Source organism: Solanum lycopersicum, chromosome 8, assembly GCF_036512215.1.
Source record: "Solanum lycopersicum chromosome 8, SLM_r2.1".
Lineage (NCBI taxonomy): Eukaryota > Viridiplantae > Streptophyta > Magnoliopsida > Solanales > Solanaceae > Solanum > Solanum lycopersicum.
In genome coordinates, this window is record NC_090807.1 from 52,080,859 (window position 1) to 52,096,811 (window position 15,953).

The 15,953-nt window shown below is 36.9% G+C and overlaps 1 protein-coding gene across 1 annotated transcript; it reads right to left on the bottom strand.

Moving 5' to 3' along the window:
• Nucleotides 1-1,841: 1,841 nt before the first annotated feature.
• LOC101246455 (omega-amidase, chloroplastic) lies at nucleotides 1,842-15,932 on the bottom strand. The gene is made up of 10 exons (XM_004245010.5): nucleotides 15,573-15,932; nucleotides 15,245-15,361; nucleotides 13,989-14,213; nucleotides 13,030-13,123; nucleotides 12,688-12,762; nucleotides 3,575-3,653; nucleotides 3,361-3,376; nucleotides 2,717-2,797; nucleotides 2,486-2,568; nucleotides 1,842-2,384 (listed from the first exon to the last, which is right to left on the bottom strand). The coding sequence occupies exons 1-10, from the start codon at nucleotides 15,837-15,839 to the stop codon at nucleotides 2,306-2,308; spliced, it is 1,116 nt and encodes a 371-aa protein (XP_004245058.1). The 5' UTR covers nucleotides 15,840-15,932; the 3' UTR covers nucleotides 1,842-2,305.
• Nucleotides 15,933-15,953: the final 21 nt, after the last annotated feature.

Consider the following 15,953-nt stretch of genomic DNA (forward strand, 5'->3'; position numbering starts at 1 on the left):
AGCATTTATTTCCTAATTTGAATTTTTCAGTGACAATTTAAATTTAATTAAATTGCAATATAAATATCAAATGAAATATCGCGCCGTGCATAATGATATGTGATTTAAATCTATGGAATGTCATTACTGGGGCCATACTTCAGAAATGAAATGCTTCGAACTTTTTCACTTCTCTCTAATTTAATTATAATTACGATTTGGATTTGTTGTGGTTGTCATTTAAAACGTTCTAGTAATTGCTTTGAGCCTTTACAGAACTGAAAAATATTTTTTTTTCCTTTAGTCAGTTATCTGGTGATCCATCTTTTATATATGATTATTAATAAAGGGAACGTCTTCGAACGAATAGGGAATGAAAAAATTAATATTTCTTTTGAGGTATTTTCTCAAATTTAAATATTAAATCACTTATTAATTATACATACTATGCATACATCAATAATAATATTTGATGGTATTTGACGTCAAAAGGTAGAAGGAAGAATATTTTTTTTAATTAAAAAAAATGAAAAGATATTTTTAGATCAAAGGTGAAAAGAGAGGTTGTATTAAGTAAGAAAGAATAGTACAATTACATAAAAATTATTCTAATTTTCAAGTATTTAAGTAAAAATAATAATACAATTATATAAAAACTATTGATGGCCACATTAAAAAATTAAAATTATTATACTTTCTCCTAAAAAATTCTCTTCATATTTAACAATACATAGAACTTAGATCTAACTTTAGAAAAAAAAAGAGTCCCTAAAAAGTTGGGTCCCAAATCTTGGTTTTAATTGCTTTATAGTTAAACCTGGCCTCTACTCCTATTTAACTCTATAAAACTATAACAAGTTAAATTTGGCTTGATGGTGTTAAAACAGAACAATTGATTCAACTAGTTTCTCTTGACAATCACAATACATGTATCAATACTCTCTTATATGTACGTTCATTTTTGAACTGACACGTCTATTAAAAAAATAATAATTAATATAGAAAATTTATTATTTTATCACTATTAATCATAAAATGAATAAATTAAAAACTCAAAATTTTCAAAAATAACTATTTTTCTCAAAGTAATAAATTATAATAAGTATTTTTTTGATTATTTCTTAATATGTCAAAATAAATAATTAACTAAAAATAACTAAAAGAAATGGATAAATAATTAAAAATGGAGAAAGTATTATTTAGAATATAAAAAAGGAAGTAGATTTAGAAAAGAAAAAGAGAAAAGGGAAAAAGTTAAAGCAAGACTCTACTAATATTGGAGAGAGACGTGGTACAGATCCCAAGGTGGAAGAAATGATGGTCTAAATATGGAACCATTCAACTCTTTTCTAGACAAAAGCTTACACCACTAATCTCTCTTCTTCTTCTTCTTTTGTCTATATTTCTACTCTTTGCTTCACGTGCACTTACACCACACCCCCTTCTTTTTCTCTATCATCACCCTGCCCCTCCCATCAAAACAAATGGACTATTTTTATTTTAATTAAAGATTTCAAATATATTAAGTACACATTTATAATCAACATTTTTTTTTCTATTTCAGTTAGGACTCATAGTTAACATCGGCAGACAGGCCAATAGTGAAATGAGAAAACCAATTTTTATTTTTTATTTTTTTAAAAAAACATTTTGATGGAGACTGCAATCAGTATATGAGATGCCTAAAGGAGAAGTGTGTACAAGTATGTGATGTCTACCCTCACTTAAAAGGATCTTTGTTTTGACAATTAAAACTAATATTGAAAATGATCATGGATATTTTTAGAAAAAACTAATCCACTTGGAGAAGACCTCATCCCTAAATATTTGATCAAAGTTGAAGTTTCTAGCAAGATGAAATGTTCCAGCAATGTAGGGTCACTGATGTCTAAAGAACAATAACATTATTACATCTCCTGAATACACACGTCTCCTGGAGATTACTAACTGTTCCAAGTTCAGGAACAAGTTTCCTTTTCATCTTAACTTCCTGTTTATAAAATGACTCACCATGTGGCTCTTTTCAGGGAGATTGATGTTGATATCAGACCAAAACAGAACAATCACCACAGTAATAGATAATACATGAACAGTTGCAGCAGGTTACTAAATCCACCTTCTGCACAAGGTTATATTGTCATTTGCAAACCCAAACTTGGTGACTAAATTAAGGATGATTGAATAGAAGGCTCAACATCAACCACTACAGAAGAATGGACAATCCTCTTATTTTCTAGATCTGATCCCAGTTTCTGGTGAATGGACCTTCAGTTCTGGGAACTCCACTTATATACTAACATAAGACGCCTTATTTCACAAACTAGCCTTACTGAGAACTCGACCTCTGTACATCTACCAACTGGTAAAGATCACCTCGTCTTTGCTTCTCTAATGGAAGGTTTGTCCTAGATGTCAAATGATTCATATGTTAGTGAAAAGATCTCCTAACAGTTTCTACTACAAAAAATGTAAAAAGGAAACACATAGTAGGTACATGTCATCTCACCTCCTCAGTTCAATTTGCGAATAGTCGATCTCCGAGATGATTATTGCCTCGTCATGTTCAGTTGTAGCCAGCACTTCTCCGAACTGCCATATATACACATACACAATTAGTCAGAGTTATCGTTACAACTAATGGCACCCCTTCTCTTTGTAAATAGAGAAGACAATTTCTTCTCAAATCAATTTACTTTCGTATATTTCACATCACAAGGACATAAATATGCTCACTTACTGGTCCAATTAGTGTGGAATGCCCCCAAGCCACATATCCACCATCAACGTCTCGAGCAGGTGCACATGTTGCAACATATAGCTGAAACATATATATTCATTTTTTTACCACAAAACATATGAAAAATATTCAAAAGAAAGATCATACGCTTTCTCAAAGCTTCCATACATGACACTCGTAAACAAGACCATTTTGTGTCTTATGAATGGTACTGGTAGGTATTGTAATTACAATTAGACTGAGCTTCCAGTGAACTCATCGATTATACCTATGCTGTAGACCGTAGTATCCTTCCCCTATTCTCTATACTTCATTTGTCCCATTTTATTTGTTTTAAAACTCATTTCCAAAACAAAAGTTAAGAGACGATCCAAGTCACAGAGAATGACAGGAAATCTACACACCCTGGACAAACATCTATTTTTGTTCATCTTTCTCCATCATTTCCTCAGATACTTCATGCATCATATGGTTAGGTTTCACTGTCTCAGTTTATTTGGAAAATAATGCTTACAAGGCAAAAATGGTTCAAGGCATCAGAATAACATGGTGTTGCACCAAAAAGGTGAGAGGCATCTCAGGCCCTTCACTTTTAAACCTTTTATGGTCCAAAGGAAAGCGAGTATATATGCATTCCGTTATACCTGATTATCAACTGCCCTGCAGATGAGAAAAAGGTACGGATTAGTGATGTCACATGTGGCAATATGGGAGTTGGACTTGTAAATGATAATACAAAGGTATGATTTTAAGTAAACAAAATTTAATATAGCGATGCAACCATATATTGTCTACTCAGTCAAATGACATAGATGTTGAACAATTAAACAACTTCACCCAAAAAAGACATGCACAGACCTTGCCCTTTGCAGTAACTCCCAGTGCAGTGGTCCAGTAGTCATGTTGAACGCCCCAGGATAGCAGATCAGGTGAGCCCCTGGTAATCACAATTTTAAAAAGGTTCAGAGACTTCGCTGACAAAGATAATGACACTGGAGGAACTATTGACAAACAACCACTATTATTAGGCAGAGTGCTGAATTAACACAAGTTAGTGTCTCAATGAAAAAAGGACTAAAACAATTTATGCTAAGAATCTCAATGAAAAAGGACGGGAACAATTAATTATGTATGCTAAGAATTCCACATAAGTGTGCAAGTAGCTTTGTCAAGGTTCCCTTAAACTTGCAAGCAAGTTTCATTTAGGCACTCAAACTACGATCTGTTCCAATTGAGCATCCGGAAATATGATAAAGTGTTCGAATGTTGCATCAGATTATGATGACACAATTAAAATCATTGTTTCATAGTTCTTTCAAGATTGTTTCCAATTTCAAAGAATAAGAGTTGACGCCCTAGTGGTCAATGAAGTGGGTTGAGAACCATGAAGTCTCATGTTCGAAACCCAACATTAACCAAAATACTAGGTGATTTCTTCTCACCTTGGTAGATAGAGTTACCTAGCACCAGTTGCTAGCGGGAGGTGCCAGGTATCACATGGAGACAGTTGAGGAGCACGCAGGCATGCCCTAACATCATGGTTATAAAAACGAAAGAATAGTAAGAGTTGATCACAGTCAAATTTTTGAATAAACGAGAGAGGATTCATGATTTGAAGTTTCAACAGGTTTGAATGATAATTTTAGACTTGTCCACAAATTTCAGTTAGATTTTCCGGTGGTTTGGAACTGATGGAACGCAACATAGATTGTATTTCCAGAGAAAAATAAAGAACATGACTCCTCATTTGTGCATTTGAGGTCCAAAGGGTAATTTAATCACATGTATAGGCTCATAACGTAATTTGTGACTTATAGCAACTGATTTTGTCCAAATTTTGAGTTTGATTGACAAACTCAGTCCATGGTTAAAGAATTATTTCGGCTTCATCCAAATAAAGTATTGGATTCATCATTGCAGACATGCCAGGGAAATAAAGAATCATAATACTTTTTGGTTACAACCCTTCAGGGTGACCCAATGGTTTGAGCTTGAGACTTCCATGTTAGAGGTCTCAAGTTCGAAACCCCTTGCCAACGAAATCAAGGAGCTTGCCTTTTGGGTCGAACTCTAGGAGCGGAGGTTTTACCTAGAGCAATCAAAGGGTAGAGGCTGCGGGTTTCCTTGTCATAAAAAAAATTGTTTTCGGTTACAAAAGCCAATTAGTTGTATTTATGGCATGGTCCATTCAAGTATATTTAAATACACGAGTTTAGTCTTGAAAGATGGTGAAGAATATTTCTAAACAGGAAGGCTTATCTCCAAAGAGAACAAGTGCAGGCCACAAGTAATTTGGATGTGTCCTTTAGCAAGCTGGAATCATTCCACATCAAATCATCCATAAAGACCTGATCTTAACCTCCAAGGATTAAGATTGATATCCACAGAAGATCAGGAGTGGGTATGATAAGATTCCCTATATTATTAAGGCTGCATCCTGTTATGACCTTAATAGAATCACAAATTCAATTTACAATTTGAATTGAAAATCACAGAAACCAAACCAACTTTATGATAATCGAAAGTCTCAATTACACGTAATGAACTATCAACTAAGAACTTCATAACCTCCATAGAAAAGCTGTAAATGAAAAATGAAGAAGAAGGATGAGAATAAAAGGAAGTACAGAGAAAGAAAAAGATAGAAGAGAAACAGAGAAGCAGAAAGGAAAGAAACATGAGAAGCAGAAAGGAAAGAAACGTTACTACTCCCAAAAGTTAGTTATGCTTCTCTCTCCTCTAACCACTATTATATAACCACCTTCAATCTAAGTGGCATCATCCTCACCATTGCTTCCCATTAAATCCTAGCCGTTCCTTTCTAACGTTAGTTACTTCTTCCAAAATTCAGTTACTACTGTAGCCTTGTTCCGATATCGAATCCCCACCTCTCCATAATTTTGCTACACTGATCTTCACTTCATAACATTCCCCACCGCATCAAAGAATCCTTGACCTCAAGGAATAGAGTCAAAGTCGGGAAACTTAGCGCGCAAAAATTCATAATCCTCCCACGTAGCATCCTCAGGTAGAAGATTAGACCATTGCACTAGTACGCGCACCCCTGCCACATTGTTACGTTTAACCATTTGTCGCTGCAAAATAGCCACTGGTTTCACCAAGAACTGCCCTGCATCATTCGTATAAGGCAACTCCGACTGTACTACCACTCGATCGCCCACCTTCTTTTTTAACAACGATACATGAAAGACCGGGTGAATCTTAGACTGCATAGGTAGAGCTAATTTGTAAGCCACTAACCCCACTTTCTCAAGTATTAGATATGGACCGTAGTACTTAGAACTAAGTTTTACATTCCTTCTTAAAGCTAATGAAGTCTGCCTATAAGGTTGAAGTTTCAAATAAACCCAATAGCCGACTGCAAAATCACGCTCAGTTCTTCTCTTATACGCAAAAAATTTCATCCGAGCTTGGGCAGTAGTGAGATTATCCTTTAATAACTGAAGAAACTGTTGTCGATGCATCACTACATCCTCTGCTGCCTGTACTACTGTTTCCAGAAGAGGCCTGATCGGAAGTTGAGGCGGAGTATATCCATACAACGCTTCAAATGGAGTGCATTGCAAGCCCGAATGGAAGTTGGTGTTATACCACCATTCTGCAGCAGACAACCATTTCTTCCATTGAATAGGTCGATTAGCCGTCATACAACGAAGATAGTTCTCCAAACATCGATTGACTCGCTCAGTTTGGTCATCACTCTGAGGATGATAGGCTGAACTATAATGCAACTGTGTACCTAATAGCCGAAACATTTCCTGCCAGAATTTACTCAAAAATACTGTCTCGATCAGTTACAATACACTCTGGAGTTCCATGTAACCTATGGATTCACTTCCAAAACAATTCAGCCACTGTCACAGCAGTAAAGGGATGAGCCATAGCTATAAAATGAGCGTACTTGGTAAAACGATCAACCACCACCAAGATCACACTTTTATTTTGAGACTTTGGTAACCCCTCTATAAAATCCATGCTAACATGACTCCAAGCTTGATTCGGAATCGGCAAAGGTTGAAGTAAACCCGAATATGTTGCATTGTCGTCTTTGTTACGATGACATACCTCACACTGAGCCACATAGTCATTCACCATAGTCCTCATTTTAGGCCAATAGAAATATTGAGTTAATCTCTTCAAAGTACCTCGCTACCCGAATGCCCACCCAAAGGAGTATCATGAAAATTGGAAATGAGCTGCTGCCGTAAAGGCCCTTGAGAACCCACATAAACCTTGCCTTTACGCCTTAAAACACCATTAACATTATGCCACAAACTAGGCCCGTGTGTGTCTACTGATAACAAGGTCATTAACTCTTGAACAAATGAATCCTCACTATAGCTGTGCATAATTTCTTGGATCCACATGGGCGTGATCATACTCACAACCATCAATAATCCTACCTCCGAAATCTCGTCTGCCTGCAATCCTTCTTGTCGCCTAGATAGAGCATCAGCCACTCTATTCTCGGCGCCCTTTTTGTAACGCACCTCATAATCAAGACCCAACAATTTTGTTAAACCTTCCTGTTGTATAGCCGAAGTCACTTGTTGTTCTAACAAGTATTTCAAACTGTGATGATCAGTCTTGACAACAAAGTGTTTAAACTGTAAATAATGTCTCCACCTGTCCACCGCATTAAGTAGAGCCATATACTCTTTTTCATAAATCGATTTACCTCGATGTTTGAGAGCCAACACTTTACTAAAGAACGCAATTGGCTTCCCTTGTTGCATTAGCACAACCCCAATACACCCGTGGCTCGCATCAGTTTCCACCACAAATTCTTGAGTATAATCATGAAGAGCCAACACCGGTGTAGTCGTCATAGCTTTCTTAAGACTTTCAAATGCATTTTCAGCCTCACTATTCCACTTGAAGGCTTCTTTCTTTAACAAATCAGTGAGTGGCCTGCTGATGGTTCCATAATTCTGTACATACTTTCAATAGTAGCCGGTTAAACCAAGGAACCCCCTTAGAGCCCGTAAAGTCTTGGGTCTAGGCCAATCCACCATAGCTTGAATCTAATGAGGATCAAGTCACTCCTTCCTTAGTAATAACATGGCCTAAGTACTCCACTTTAGCTTGACCAAAAGAACATTTAGATCTCTTTGCAAACAACAAATTCATTCTCAAAATATTAAACACCACTTGCAGATGCTGTAAATTTTCTGCATTGTTTCTGCTATAGATTAGTATATCATCGAAAAATACTAAGACAAACTTCTGGATAAACGATCGAAAAATCTGGTTCATTAAGGCTTGAAATGTTGTTGGGGCATTAGTGAGTCCGAAGGGCATTACTTGAAACTCATAATGGCCCATGTGAGTATGAAATGCAGTCTTGTGTACATCTTCCATCTTCATCCTAATTTGATGATACCCAGCTCTCAAATCCACCTTAGAAAATATCGGCGCTCCATGCAGTTCATCTAACAAATCGTCAACAATTGGTATTGGATACTTGTCCTTAATGGTCAAGTCATTTAACCCTCTATAATCGACACAGAACCACTAGGTACCATCCTTCTTTTTTACTAACAATGTCGGTGATGAATAAGGTGATTGACTAGCCTGTATCATTCCACTGCTTAACATCTTTTTTACTTGCTTCTCCAACTCATTCTTTTGATGGAAATTATACCGATACGGTCTCAAACTGATAGGTACAGCTCCTGGTTTGAGGGGTATCGCATGATCAAACAATCTCTTCGGTGGCAAAGACTTTGGTTCCGCAAAGATGTCCCCATATTTATCTTACACTTCCTGCAGTCCCTCTTTGATTACTTCATCCTCACTGTTTTTATCATGTTCATCATAAAAATATGAGCAAATATAGCTTGACCTTTCTTCAACATTTTTCGCATTGATCCAGTAGATAGCATATTCAAACTACCTTATCATGCTATTCCTAGCAGCACCAACTTATTAGCCTTCCTTCCTATAGTCACACACTTTCTCTCATGATCGAACTTAGTTGGATTATGTTTCTTCATCCAGTCGTTTCCCAACACCAAAGCACAGCCTCCCAAAGAAATAATGAGCAAATCTTCCATGAAAATTCTTTCATGCATTTTCCACGAAAACCCTCTACAATGAGAATTACACATTACATAATTGCCATCCGCCACTGTTACTCGTACAGGCGAACAAAGCTGAGGCTTGTAACCCGATGCAGCTAATGTGTGCTTGTCGATGAAACTATGAGTGCTTCCCGAATCAATCAGTATTGCCAAGTGTCTCTTCTTTACAGTTCCTCCCACCAGAATTGTATTTTCTCCTATATTATGGCCCGTTAGTGCATTTAAACAAACAGCCTGTTGTACCTCTTGTTCAACTACTCCTTCAATGGTAATGTTTTCATTTTCATCCAATTCTGAAACTTGATCACCTTCTTTATCACCCTTAATGAAACCAGTCAAATAATTCAACTGCCTTACTTTGCAAATATGTCCCGGCCCATATTTCTCTCCACATCGGAAACACAAGTGATTCGACTTCCTAAACTCATAAATCTCAGGAGTAAGCCGATAAGGTCCATTTCGATTAACCATTGCAGTAAATGTTTTTCCTACTCCTTGCATAGCTGTCGGCAACACTCGGTTTGCTACTCTGTTTCTCCTTCAACCAGCTTCGATTGCCATTTCCTTCATTCTCGCTTTCTCTACAGCTTCCTTCAATGTCCTCGGTTTGAACATTTTCACCTCTAATCTAATCTCCTCTTTTAGTGCTCCAACGAAACTAGATAGGAAGTGAGCCTCATTCAAAGCCGGATTTCGTATAAGCATTTGAGCTTTTAGATCCTCAAATCGTCCTAAAAACTCTTCCACAGTTCCGATCTGTTGTAATTTATTAAATTCTTCCACCACATCACTCACTACAATTTCTCCAAACCTACTTATCAAAACCTCTTTAAACTCAATCCAATTCGGTATTCCTCCACTTAACACCATTGACTGATACCACACTTCCGCTGCATCGGTCAAATACAACGCAGCCTTTTCTACCCTTTGTTCATTGCCCACTCTGTACTGTGTAAAAAATCTATCACACTTTCGAATCCACACCTTCGGTTCCTGACCTGCGAAATAAGGTAACTCCCACCTAGGTAACGTCACTGCATTTGGCTGAGCTCTGTTGCGATTATCCACATTCGAAATAGGTAGTAAACCTGCTCCCACATTCGGAACCACCTGAGCTCTCTCCAACACTCCCAATCTCTCCAAAATTAAGTCCAATGTTCCTTGAATTCTAGTTTGAGCATGACGTACTTCCTTTTGTGAATTCATCAGATCAGCTAGCATTTCATCGTGCCTTGTTAGCTTATCCTCTGTAATCTTCCAACTTGTACCCTCAACCATCACACAGGTTTGAAGGCTCTGATACCAACTGTTATGACCTTAATAGGATCACAAATTCAATTTACAATTTGAATTGAAAATCACAAAAACCAAACCATCTTTATTGATAATCGGAAGTCTCAATTACACGTAATGAACTATCAACTAAGAACTTCATCACCTCCATAGAAAAGCTATAAATGAAAAATGAAGAAGAAAGATGAGAACAAAAGGAAGTACAGAGAAAGAAAAAGATAGAAGAGAAACAGAGAAGCGGAAAGGAAAGAAACGTGAGAAGCAGAAAGGAAAGAAACATGACTTTTCCCAAAAGTTAGTTATGCTTCTCTCTCCTCTAACCACTATTATATAACCACCTTCAATCTACGTGGCATCATCCTCACCATTGCTTCCCATTAAATCATAGCCGTTCCTTTCTAACGTTAGTTACTTCTTCCAAAATTCAGTTACTACTGTAGCCTTGTTCCGATATCGAATCCCCACCTCTCCATAATTTTGCTACACTGATCTTCACTTCATAACACATTCGTAATTTGTCTCCCTTTTACAAAAGCTATTTGATATTCGTTTACCAATGTATTACTCTCTTCATTCTTTCTGCTAAAACTTTGCAAATATCTTGTACGCCCTAGAGATCATGCTAATATGCCTAACGTCTCTCGACTCTACTGCTCCTTCTTTCTTTGGGATAAGGGGCCCAAAATTGGCATTAAAGATCTTTGTAAACACATGGTGTTCATGTAAATTGTGCAATATTCCCATAATGTCCTCCTTAACGAGCCCAAAATGTCTGAAAGAAGTTCATTTTGAAGCCATCTGGGCCTGGTCCTTGTCAATTGCACAAGGTTTAATGCTCTCTCACACTTCTTCCTCCTCAAGTACAGTCCATAAATTGCAGTTGCAAAAATAATACAGGGAATCTTATCATAGCCCTAAAGAGAATGAGTTATTGACTGAGAATATATATACTTTTACAAGTCCTTCAATTTATTTGCTGAAATTTCTCACAACTACGCACAAAATAGGTGGGGCCGAGTGTCCACAATGTTAAAGTACGTGCTCCTTAATGGTTCTTAGTGGTCACTTGGTTGAAGAAATTGATCTTTAGTGATCACTTGGTAGTGTCTTTTGATTTTTGTCTTGTTCCAGATGTGCGTTTCACTTCACATGTTTTACAAGTTAAAGTGTCGGTACAGTTAAACTCAAGCAATGTAATGAAAGTTAAAAAAAGGGCCTCAGTCGAAGAGGGGCAGAACTCTCATATTCTTGTAAAATATTGTGTGTTGAAATTGAACGCTTTCTTTCTAAACTTCCTCTCTTGTTTCTAACTTCAATTATGGGAAGTTGATCCTTAGTTGAGTGTAGAATCTTAGAAATCACAGTAGGTGGTGCAATCACCATGATTCAAAGATTCTTCTTGGATAAAGGCCAAGCCAAACAAAATTGTTGGCAAGGTTTGTCATGTTAATACTAAGGCTAGGCAAACCTTCATCTACAATGGCTTCCCACAATTTACATTCTACTGATGACATAATTAAATTGGGGTAATCAATTGGTTCAGTTCATTTTCTTCTCTATTGGACTTTTGGTTTACGCTACACTATAAGTTGTCTAGCTCTAACCTAAATTATTCTCCATTCCAGATCATCTTTACCTTGATGCACTAATTATGCACTAGGTCATATTTTCCCATCATATGTGGGATATGCCGTACTGAGGTTATAAAACTATGCAAAACCAAGACCTTTGCCAGTTAGCTGGAAATAGGTGATTTTGCTCTTTTTACACCTAAACTCACCATACTGCACTGAACAAAGGTATGGCATGTATTTAGTCTATCACTTCATGCATGAGAGTTAGACCTAGGATATTGCCATAATTGTCAAAACCTTTGCCTTCTGGACCTAATTGACATTAAAGAGTGATATTCTTCTTTTTCTTTTTGAGCAGTTGAATTGAAGAGTATTGTGAATAATTTTCAGTTTTAAGAAGTTAAAACTAAGGTCTTGTGAGTTAGTTTTGCATTCCTGATGATGTACGAACTGTTTTAGTTTAAGTCTCTACATCACCCTTCGATAAATGATTTTGAAGCTTCTGCTTGTATTTCTCAAAAGTACGCACAACGCTGAACCTTGTTAAAAAACACTAGACCATATTTCATTATGAAACATGAGTTGTATCATCAAATGGGGAATCTTAGTAGCTCAGTTGGTTGGCTACCTAAACTCCCACCTTGTTGGTGAGGGTTCGATTCCCCACATTGTAATCCCCTCCCATTTCCCCTCCCCCTACCCTATTTAAAAAAAATTGTATCATCAAATTATCTACACTTTCTGCTAGACCACATGCATACATTCAGAAAGGATGCAATGGTAGAAATTGGTCGTAAACATACAGAATCTTTCTAGCTTATAAAGCAATGTCATTGCTCATTAGCATTATGGCGTAAAATATTACACAACACATTATGTTGACATCAACTATTAGGTTAAAAGATGTTGACATATATAAACTGTAGTCAGCAATATATAGTTCCACCGTGATTGGAAATGTCTTATCACTTGCAGAAATCAAATAACGGAAAATACACACCTCTTGCTGCATATAGCATGGCCAACTCCTGAAAGCGAATGTCATAGCAGATCCCTATACCAATTCGGCCAACCTCTGCAGAAATATAGTTATGATCATTTCTCAAAAGCACAGGATGGATACATCAATTAACGTAGAAAAAGGAAAAGGAAGATATTCAAGCTATTCAATGAAGCAAAATCCCCTGAACTCAAATCTAGCAAAATATGGAACACAAGCATTCAGTTAAAGTAACTATATTAAATGGAAGAACTTTCAGAGCAGTCTTTTTGACACTTCCTTAGCAGTAACTTGGTCGATTTATTATCAATGTATGTTTGGGAAGTAAGAAGCAGAGAATACCTGTATCCACAACAGTTGGAGTCTCTCCTGCAGTAAGCGTCTGTGATTCCTTAAAGGTTATTTTACCAGGGATATCAATGTCAAAAAGATGTATCTGCAAAGACATTAACTGTCATATATTTTGCAGAGTATCCATTTTCTTAATTTTCCCACACAAACTACTAGATATGTTCCTTTTCCTTGGTGTCTGAATTTAGTTAGCCAATGCACACATGCCAATGATGCCGCATGCAATGCAAAAGACCAACATTTTATTTCCACTATTTCACACCAATGCTGCAACTCTTTGTGAACAGTTGCAGAAATACTTCAATTAACATCAACACGGCTTACAAAGGGACGACCCCAGACAGCTTACAGGTTGGCTCCCAAAATCTATAGTATCTATATTATTAGTTCCCAGCCTTTTTAATAATACCACCATTAAACTATCATTCATAAAATCTGAAGGAGATATGATTTTAAAAGATAAATAAAAATAAGTTCTATTGGCAATCCTCAAGTGCAGATAATAAGCAATACTTGAACAATCTTAGTTTGTCCTCTTATATTTTTGTCTCAAAGTTCGTTAATTTAAACCTGACAATCGTCTGCTCAATTCAGAGATGCTATTGCCAATCCAGAAAAGCAAAAAAGAATACAAGGAACAGACCCCTCATATCTATCAAGTGTAAGTTAGCACTTAGCAGTAGTTCTAAAGGAAAATTATGAGAAGCTGGAACAAGTAAGCAACTCACAGATCTGAACATCAAGAAATAAATGTCTGACTACAGTCTGCAACATCTTTTAATCTCCGAATCCAAAAACTATTGAACACTGTGAGAAGTAATAACCTTGTCCTATTGAAGTTTATAGTTCACATAACTGATCAAGCATACTACCATCACTTTTTTAGCTTCTTCTAGAACTTAGTGGCTGAGCTACCGGCCCTCACCACAGCAAGAGAGGTGTACGCTTACCTTTCTGTGCTTAGCTTTCAACTTTCCGTCAGCATCAAAGACGCAGCAAGTATTATACAGCTTGTCCCCACTGTGTTCAGGTATAGAGCCTCCCACTATAGTAATCTTCAGAAGTCGAGCTGCTTCAGAGAGCATGGCAGTTGACGGTGATGCATCAGGACCAGCATCAATGTCTTCAGCATAAATTGGGAAGCTATCATTTGAATATGGACTATTCCATATTTCCTAGTGAAAAACATAACCCGATAGTAAGTTTAAGTCAACTGTTGTAAATTTCAATGGCAGGTAATAGCCAAGCTATTGTGGAAAGATCTATTTTAGGTTGTAAAATCAAATAATAGAACATATCTTTGTTGCTTCACTGTCTAGTTTATATCCTTAATCTATAAGTTTAAGTCAAACAAGAGGGAGTTGCTAGGATGATAAAACCCCTCAATTCCAACCCTACGTTGTAAGTTTGAGTCTCCAAGGGAGCAAAAAGGATGGGAGCTCCTAGGGAGGGGCAATATATATATAAATGATCTAGTCAGAATTCATACCACAACCCAGAAATGGACCTGAAGGGTTACTCAAAATTAACCTGCATGTATGCGTAACAGCCCTTGTACAAAATGTGACAATAGTGCGTGCATTTCCTGTCCACTGATGAATTGGTATAAAGGTTACAAATAAGTTTAGGCATGAAAGAAGTACAGGTTTCACAGCCTTTGCGGCTAATTTAGAGGCTAATTTAAGATTGAAGGGGCAACAAATCTGGAACTCATAAGCTACTGTTAAAAAAAATAGATAATGTCGGATGTTTTCTTTATAACCTGCCAGCTTGCGTGCACATCGACTAATTTCAGAGGTACCTGCTACCTCCCACAACACAAGTACTGGGTAACTATGTGCCGCCCAAGTCTTAAACAAACAGGAATAAATCACCTAGTATACACAATGTCGTGTGTTGGTTGTATAAATTGTTTAAGAAAATTGCACTGCATACTCTACTCATTATCTTAAAATTTTGGGTTGGATAATCAGATATTTCACAGCTACATTGGATATCTCATTATTAGCAGAGAAGACATTTGATTACATAACTATATAGAACAAAAGATTAAGACCTCTTAAGTTGCTTAATAACTCTATGTGTGCACATAAAAAATTGTAGTCAATCGGGTCCAATGCTACAAATCAAACAGAGGATAACTAGATCTCTATGCATAGGAAAAGAAACCAGCTGCATCCAATGAAGAATCTATATCTGAACTCACAGGCAAAACAACAAGCTTAGCCCCCTTCTCAGCAGCCTCCTCAATTGCTGCTCGCGCATGAGCAATATTCCTTTCCTTATCTGCCGTCACCGATAATTGGCATAGGCCAATCTTAAACTGACCATTCAACATCAAGTTCACAAATCAGAAACAGATTAAACATAATTCAAAGAAAAAATCAGATCAACTTAGTCTCATTTCGGAACTAGTTTGAGTTCCACAATAAGTATCATAGTTTTTGACTATTTCTACACTGGTCCACAACTCAACTTCACCTGTAAATTCTAAATCAAATAAATGGAATATGTAGACACAAGGAAAGGGATACCTTAGTGATAGGAGGAGAGGGCAATTGGAGAGCAGGAGGAACCCTAGCTTGTTCGGGCTTGAAAGTGGAAGCCATGGAAGAAGCTGATGCAGTGAGAGTTGAACGTGGTGAAAATTGGAATGGGTTGCTGTTAGTGGTTGTACGATTTGGGATGAAGTGAAAGGGATGATGGAGCAGGAGTGAGGGTGCAGGCCGTGCGATGGACCGAGAAATGGAGGATCCAACTACTGGCGAAGAAGAAGATAAGAAGAGGAATCCAAGTCTCATTTCAATTTCAATTTCAATTTCAATTTCTCTTTCCTCAACCCCAAAATTCCATCAAATAAAATTAGAAAAACTACCTAACAACATGGTGTCATTAAAATAATCACATATTACTAC

What these genes read in the sequence shown, in the direction of transcription:
- LOC101246455 (XM_004245010.5), bottom strand. Translation starts at nt 15,839, where the DNA reads ATGAGACTTGGATTCCTCTTCTTATCTTCTTCTTCGCCAGTAGTTGGA. An exon ending in CATGCTATATGCAGCAAGAG is followed by an intron (nt 3,654 to 12,687) that starts GTGTGTATTTTC and finishes TGTGATTACCAG; the next exon opens with GGGCTCACCTGATCTGCTAT. An exon ending in TCGCAAATTGAACTGAGGAG is followed by an intron (nt 2,385 to 2,485) that starts GTGAGATGACAT and finishes TTTGACATCTAG; the next exon opens with GACAAACCTTCCATTAGAGA.